Source organism: Alligator sinensis, unplaced genomic scaffold (genome assembly GCF_000455745.1).
Source record: "Alligator sinensis unplaced genomic scaffold, ASM45574v1 scaffold628_2, whole genome shotgun sequence".
Taxonomy (NCBI): Eukaryota; Metazoa; Chordata; order Crocodylia; family Alligatoridae; genus Alligator; species Alligator sinensis.
In genome coordinates this window covers 2,562,085-2,570,766 of record NW_005841833.1, presented here as the reverse complement: position 1 = coordinate 2,570,766, position 8,682 = coordinate 2,562,085, and the positions used below count along the sequence as shown (strand labels likewise).

General features: G+C 41.2%; 1 protein-coding gene across 1 annotated transcript in view; it reads right to left on the bottom strand.

The window, feature by feature from the left end:
* The window catches only part of FOXN4 (forkhead box N4), a 19,650-nt gene extending 11,302 nt beyond the window's left edge, over positions 1-8,348 (bottom strand). Inside the window, exon 1 of the mRNA XM_006015143.2 lies at positions 8,263-8,348. Coding sequence (XP_006015205.1) covers positions 8,263-8,348 — 86 coding nt within the window. The remainder of the gene's footprint in view (positions 1-8,262) is intronic.
* Positions 8,349-8,682: the final 334 nt, after the last annotated feature.

Genomic DNA, 8,682 nt, shown 5'->3' with positions numbered 1-8,682 from the left:
GTTCAGCAGCAGTGACTTCCTATCACGTCAGCACTGTGTATTTCAGAGATGCAATCATGGTGGTGGGAAACTAAACCTTTTCCAAAAGCTTACACGGGGAGAGCACTGTTTATGATCTATGCACTGGTGTCCTGTTGCTGGTTTTAAATGTTTCACACCCATCATCCTGCAGGAGATGAGGTGCAAGTGTGGCTTTGGCTCTAATAAACATATGTAAATCCAACCACTCACTTTCAGCTAAGTCCTGCACAGTTGTGGCTCGTCCACAATTTATTTCAGAGGTTCAAACTTTCTTTAACCTGCTAAACACCCCCTCACAAAAAACAAACAAACAACCTACGTGTGTGTGTGTGTGTGCGCGCGCGCGCATACACAGCATCTTTTTTTTGTACATCTTGACTTTCCTTCTCTCTTTCTTCCATTTTTGCCTTAAATTTGATAGCAAGGATTTGAAAGCAGGGACTATGTCTTCCTATGGGAACTGTACAGCCTCTGGTATTTAATATGCATGTAATGCTGTATTTCATACACACTTATTTAAAAGGTCCCAGATGGCATGTTCCCCAGTACTTTCTGTCCACTATGCCTGACCATGCCAGTTCTGTGCACAGAAGGCGATGTTTGCAGCCAGGCTAGAAACATAATACTGCAATATCCACTTCTTAAATATTGTGATGCATTTATAACCTTGCCCCAACCCTTAGTTCTCTGCAGAAAAGAGTTGTTCCCAGCACGGGACTGAACCCCTACACTAGGAATCACTATCAAGTTGAGAATGGGCAAGTTGCTACAGCTCTGTGCCTCGGTTTCCCCATCTAATAACATGGGAATAACAATTATGACCTCCTTTGTAAAGTGCTGTGCACAAGCATTATTAGTCATCACCATCTGCTCCATCAATGCCTCCAGAGGGGTTTACTTTAGCTATGAAGGTAGCTGGCTGCAAGGAACCTTCAAACTCAGGGTTGATGTTTTAGGCTGGTTAAAGGAAACGGCCATTTGAACAAATCTCCTTCCAGGGAACCCGTTGTGCTGTAGCATCCACTTTTCTGCCCTGGAAATGCTATATTCGCTGCATGAAGACACCCAGGGCCTTCATCCGCACAGCCCCAGGACTTTGATGGGACCTGGATGTCCAAGTCTAGTTGGACCAGTTTTAATCAACTTGGTGCCAGTACCCTACATGCATGCCTGAACCCAGTACATGCCTCCAGGAGGTCACCTTCTCCACTCAGGCTCACAGGGATACTCAGAAACTGCTCAGAGCAGCCACTGCTGTACCTCACTCCTGCTCAGGCTCCTTCATGGTTCAAATCACTCACTTAAAACATGCAGGCTCTGCATCCAGCCATGGTTACTTCACATCGGCAGCACTAAATTCAGCTCAGAACTGGTGGTGGTGGTGTCCTGCTCACCTTTTGCCCAACAGAGTAAGGTCAGAGCATTCATCCAATAACATGGGAGACCTGGATTCTTGGTCCTCCTCACCCTGAAGGGATATGAACCTGGATTTCCAACTTCCCAACCCATCTGCTATAGAATAGGCTAGACTCAAGCTACCTTCTGTCCTTCCAGGTGAAGCTGAAGCACTGAGCAAGCAAGAGTGCAAGAAGTACAGGGCCAGAAGAATGGGCAGTATCCCAGGTCCTGGTCCCTGTTTATCCTTTTCACATTAGATACTCATTGGTTTAAACAAACAAACAAACTCCCCAGAAATCAACCTGGATCTTCTGATTTGTCCTTGAGAGGCACTTTCCTCCCCTTTCTCTGTATAAAGCACCTAGGTACATAATGCAAACTTGCTCTTTGTCATTTCTAAAGTCTCTCCATTGAGTCTTTGGGGTCTTAGGGTCCCAACTGGGTCATTTTGAATCACCCTTCTGGGATAGGGCCCCAAAATGTAGGTGTTGCCCCAGTTGTAATCCTGGCCTAACTGTGTCCACACTGCAGTGGGGCTGTGCTCTTTGTTAAATGTACCTAAGAATACGTCTTCTTCCTCTTGTTCAGCTGAAATTTATATAAACTGTCAAAAGGGTGGTTTTCTGTAGAAAAATATTTCCTCATCTAAGGAACAGTGACCTTAATTCTGCCCCTCTTGAATGCATTGATTGAAAAATAGAAACTTGTTCACCTGGTTTGGAAGGTCAGTTCAGGGGCTGGCTCCAGACTATTTGACAACAGAAGCCTCTTTAAGGAAAAGGTATGCAAACAGCATTCATCTTGAAACTACGACCAACTTCTTAACCTGAACAACGGGGAGCTGGGAAGAACATACTTCTCAGTTTTGCTTCTCGACTGCTGTTGCATTAAAAGCCAAATGTGTTCATCTACAGAAGTCATTTTGAGTTGAGCATCTCTTAAGTGCTTTGATAAATTGGGTCTAAGCATCTGACTACCACCACATGAATATAACCAGCCCATTTACCATCTCAGGTCCTGGTCAATTCAATAGAGCAGAGACAGGCAATATGGCTAGCAGGAGAGGATCAAATACAAATCTGAGGTGATTCAACTTAGTTACCAAAAGTTGGCTCCACCTCTATAGCTGTAAAATCAATGGGTGCATCTACACATTCATTGATGTGTTTTAGGTAATATGCATTAAATCCAGTACCTCCATTGTGAGGTACTAAAAACATGCGCATTAGCTTATATTAATGTGCATTAGCTAAAGATCACAGGTATTTTGTGATGCCTTAATGCACATTAAAAGACACCTGTAGGACATGCCCAATGTTTTTTTCCATTGTTAAGACTTATTATTAGCTGATCAAAATTTAACACCGTGAGCACGTCTACACGTTCATTAATGTGCCTTAGTTACCGCACATTTAGTCTAGTACTTCCTTAATAATGTACTATCTAAATGTGCAGTACCTAGAGTTACTGAGCAGCAGCGCCAGCACACGGTTATTTAGTGACAGTTACTGTGCATTAGCCTAATAACACTGCACAGTAGGCTATTAGCACGGTTTGTGCTGCAATGTGCTACTGCACAGTGTTATTTGGCCAATGCGCAGTAAGCGTCTCATGTAGACATGCCCAGTGATTCCTACTGTTAAAGCCACTGTCCAGACCTTTGCTGCATTTCACAAACTCCAAGACAAACAGTTAGCCCTGTAGTTTTTCTCTTGGACATGTAAATGGAGTCCACTGCTGAAGTGTCTAGAATGAAGCCAAGTTAACTGCATTATAAAGCAGCCTGCCAAACAAGTTTATCGAAACCAGTGCACAGCTCTGCCAAAGGTCTACTATCTCCCACAGTATTTTGGTTCCAGATAGTTTACCCAGATCTGAGGGTTCGACTTCTGTAACTGTACGTACAGAGCACCATTTAAGGTGTCTGCCTGCTCATTTGCTGTGAAGCCTTGCATCTCTGGAAAGCAGTTTATAAATTCAAGATAGCTACTGTCCATAGTGCGAGTCTCTCACATTATGTTCTCTCATGGAGACTTTGTGTGTGGGTTTTGGTGGTGGTGGTGGTGGTGGTAGATGCCCTTACCCGAAACCAAAAAGAGAAGGCTGTAGCTTTTCATGGTTGATCTTAGTGTGTGGGAAAACATTTTGCTAGTTTAGGTTGTGTATGGAGAAATGCAAAGAAATGAGTTCAACATAACTAATGTCAGTTGGCAAAAGTTGACTCCGCCTTTGTGGCTGACTTCAGACTAGAGCAGACGACCTAGAGAGGACGGGAAAAATCTCCGTTATAGGGTATTTTTAAGTGTTGGCCTCACCTGCACTTATCTGGCTCCTTATCTGGGGCAGCTTCTTCAGGTTTCTTCCAGCCAAACCTTTTCTGATTCAGGCCCCTTTTTGAACTTTTTATGCTTTATGGATGACTTTATTATAGTTTTCAGATCCGGCTTGTAAGCAAGCACAGTGCTTCTGCTTGATTTAAAAGAAGGCTGGAAGAACCTGGCCATACCTAAATGTCTCTATGTACATAGTTAATAATGTCTGCCGGTGACATGACATTTTTCTTCTTGTTCTCGTATGAGGTCTGCTGTTAAGTAATATTGCAGAATGGGACCTGTAAATGGCAGCCCGGAAAGTAATGGTTTTGTAACTTCCAGATAATTTGAGGAGCAAGGGCTGCAATTCCTTATTAGCACATTTCAAGAACTGCATAGGAAACAGTTGAGCTAATCCACTTAACTCAATCCTTGGTGGCCTGGGTTTGACTGATTCCTAGGAGTTCTCTCACATTTTTTTAAAGAATGAAGCAACTAGTGTGATGAAATTCCTCTGACATATCCCATCATTATCTCACTCAGTGTCGAGCACACATGGTGTCAAGGGAATGGACACTGGCATTCTCTTCACAACAATTACAAGTCTGTTAGTTATGTCCTTGTAACCTTTTGTCTGTGGCAAGTTTTTCTTAGTGCAAGCTCCCAGACTCTGACTCTCCCCAATTATGAACAGTCCAGATATAAAATTGCTCCTCAGAACTGGGTAGGAGACTACAACTTCCAGAAATCAAGACCTAGAGTAAGCAATTATATTTTACAAGCATCTTTCACCCCAAAACCTTTTACAAGCAAATTGGTATATAAGCTGTAAAACCAGATCTTTATCCAGGACTGAAATGCAGTGGCTTTTGGAGTGGAATATAGCAGCAGCTTATGGTTCTAACTCCAAGAAAGTATTTAAGCACATCCATAGTTCTAAGTCTCCCTAGTTTCCAGGGAACTGCTGACAAACTTAGGGCCTTGCTGAATCCATGCTTATTGGAAAAAAGAACAGCCCTTACCAGTTTCTGGCAGGAAGTGAAGAATATCTTTAACAACCACTGGGGAAAGCTTATTCTGGTGGAATGTAATTTAGTTAGAAACTTGACTGGGTCAATAAATAAAGACTTACTATGTATTTGTTAAGGACTGAGGATGCGCTTAGTCTTCAAGATACAGAAAGGAGATGTTCTGCTGAAATATTCATGGCATTGTGGTTGTTTAACATGTTCCTGCTGTAAAGACTTATTTCTAACCCAATCTGAACAATAAGTTAATAACAACATTGCAAGGCCTTAAATATGCTGTACAAGTCTACTCAGTTAGTACGAGGAAGTAGCAGGACTACTGTTACGTTACAATACGCATAATAATGAGCCCCCAAACCTTCATACAGCATGTCTGACTGTGCGCAAAACCATTCATGTACCTAACCAGCTTTGTTTACCACTTGTTGAAAAGAAGAAGTAATGTCATTCCTTAAACAAGAAATACTTATTAAAAGGAGTGACTTAAGTATCCCATGCTACATCACTGCACAAAGCTATTTCTTTGACTGTTTTAACTTGGATTGTACAAAAATAGGTTAGGGTCCAATGAATTACTTTTCATCCTGTTCTTTGCACTTTATTTTAGAGGCATGGGCTCTATAGGCAGCACCCTAGATAGGTCTCCCTTGCCATGCTGTAGCCAGTGTGGCTCAGTGCATGGCCGCAGAGAAGTGGTTGGAGGGGAAACGATGTTTCAATCATGCATCTACCAACACCTCAATGGAATGCATGCAATTAAAATCCTACCAAGCCGGCATGGGTCTGATTCTCTGTTTGTTAGATGTGCAAATGGTGGGGGAAAAAAATGTATATTTTGCTTACACACCGTTTATGCAAGATGTATTTCCACATGCACATCATAAAATTCTACAGATATTTGAAGACCTCGGTATTCATAACCTCACTCACCTTGCTTCTCAAAGTCCTGATTCAAAATCCTGGGAAGTTACTGGGAGTCTTTGCATTGTTTTAGAGGCTTTAAATCTGACTCCTCAATTTACCTAGCTCCACAATGCAATATTTACAAGTACTCTGTTGCGTTACCAACTCACAGCCTGCCTCTCATTTCAGCTTATTAAAGACAAAATACTCGCACTTAACATTTTTAATCTGTAAATAGAATTAGGAAGAGCAAATGGATAGCAGTTTGCCTTTCCAAGGTAGTCTTTTTAATGCTCTGCTCTTATTCACTGAAATGTAAGCTGCGATCAATAGAAGCACGTATCCCTGCTCCCTTCAATAAGGTGTCAGTGTTTTAATTTTGGAGGAGTTGGAAGTGTATCCTGTTATGAAATATATTACTTTGCATTTCAGGTTAGGTGAGTGTATCCTGTTATGAAATATATTACTTTGCAGCTCAGGTTAGGTGCCCAGCCACATCTATAAGGAGGAAAGGAACTGGGGATGGATAAGGGGGCACTTAGGATATGCCTAATACTGTATGAAAAAAATTCTCTGAAACACTCTTAAATGTGTCCTTGCCTGGACTTCACAGAATAATATAAGACTTAGCACCCATCTGTCTGCTGTTTCTCTTACGTGCACTTTTGGTCCAGAAGATCCACTCGAGTGGTTTTCCAAAAATGAGAACCACCCTGTAATGCTTCAAATCCATTGGTCTTTAAAACACACAGTAGTATGTTATCTGCAAGCCGCATGCAAAAATATTTATATTTGCTGCCTTTCATTCCCCGCTTGTGCTAACTCTCTCTTTCTCTCTGTCTTTTGACAGAATGCTCTCTTATGCTGACTGCAAAGTCTGGTCTCCTCAAAGTTCAACTGTCCAATTGAAAGATCCTAAGTGAGACAGAGAGTATTCTCAGCCTAGTCCCAGCCTCCCACTCACTAATTGGAGGCCATTTCCCATTTTGTGGAGCCTTGATGCTCCCCCATGGAGAACTCAGGACTGTGGGTTCCCATCTTGGACTGTGGTGACAGCAGGAGAGTAAACAGAGCTGATAGAATTTGACAGGTCTATTCTTTTCTTAAAATCATTCAGTCTAAAAGATTTTCTTTTACATAATCCAAAGTGTTTTCTCATGAAGTAGGACAAATACTGCTCTGCATTTTGCAGCACAGTTCAGAATTTATGCATTTTTTATCAGAAGTTTCCACTTGTAAATGAGGTCGTGTAACTCAATTAGAAAGTACATTTAAAGAAAATCACAAAAGTGTTAAAAACTTTCAACGTGCACGGGGTGAGATCTGTTAGTTCAAAACAGCAAACTAAAAGGACTTTTAAACCCTACCTGATGAGCAAATAAACTTGGACTCTCTTTGCATTGTCTACTAAAAGTAAAACAAACCCTTCTTTCCATCAAAAAGAATGGTTTTTCTTTTCTGTTGCTATTAATTAAAGAATTATTCTTCCCACAAAAAAAGGTCTTTGTGAGGGTGATATAATCTTCAGGAGGATAATACAGATTTATAATTAAGCATCCAGAGGTCACCCACACCCTTAATTAAAAACTGAATAATTTCTTTACAAATATTTACATTGCCAACAAAGTGTCTAGCGCAAACAGTGCTTTAATAAACAGCAAAATAGAGTTCCACAAACCTTTCTCCATACCGGCTTCCCAGAGAATAAGAGATCACTTGTTGAGCTGTGAGAGACTGCAGTGCAATGTTTTCATTTTGAATAGAGAGAGGCTAGTAGAAGAATACCTGCGGCTGCCTGGGTTTGCCCAAGGAAACGTGTGAAAATACCCACAAGCTGGGAAGGAGGCGACGGTCACCCCTTCCTCATTTTGAAACAAAAAGAAAAGCCCCTCTTTATTTGCTGAGCTGATTCACATCCTGCTATCGTGTTATTTCGTTGGAACTTTTGCATCATGTGATAAGATGTATCCCAATTTAACCCAATGCACTATAATTCATGTACAACTAACCCACAGCTTCCAAGAAAGAAAAAACTTTTTATAAAATGATGAGTGGCTACACATTGGGTATGGGCAAAGGGATGCCCACTAATTACAGGCTGCTGGCAAAATAAGTTTGATCCTGTTCATATTATAAGTTGTTTGTCATCTCTGTTTTTGGGAACTAAGTAAGTATTTGCTTTAATTAGACTGTTCCCAAAAGCTAATTGAGTGTGACTTGCGGTTTTCCTGACTGCTTCATTTCTATCCAAAATGCTCTCTGAAAGGGAGCTTCTAAATAATTGCTATTTTACAATGACCTCCTAATCTGGTAAAACACGTGAACGGAGTTCATACCTGCAGTTTCCACCAGTCTTTGAAGTTATTTTTATCAGTTTTGAGTGACTATCAAAATACTTTAAATCAGGGCATTTCTGAATAAATAGCACGCTGCAGCCAGTTATCAAATAGCTAATCCAAGTTAAAGAGAAGGTACAAACTTAATAAACAGGTTTTCAAATGGAGTTTCTGGTGCGTCTGATTTCACCCGGGACGTACAGAACTTTGCTTAACAGGGTAATGCGCGTCCAACACATCTTTACAAACTGATCAGTTCCTCACCTGTATTCCTGTGGTGACGGGTGATGATTATGCCCTGAATTTCTAATGATTCCTGACATTATGGATGTGATGTCACTTTCTATCATCTCCTTTAAGGAAGACAAAAAGAAGTGGGGGGGGATCATATAGGTATGAAGTAGCTATCCAGCATTTCAGCAGTAAGAAAGAAAAAGCACAAAAGTCTAAATTTTAAAAACCCAGAACATAAATCACAATTCAAGCTATACGCTCCCCCCAGCCCCGCTCCCCGCAGGTTTTTGAGAGAGGCATCTTATTTAGAGGATCCAATTGATTTACACCTCCTAAGTGTCCTGCAAAGACAAATATAATCTTCACCGTGATGAATACATTATTGAACTCATAAACAGGAGGGACAGCAAAAATACAGCCTGGGCAGGTTGCATTAAAAAGAAAAAAAAT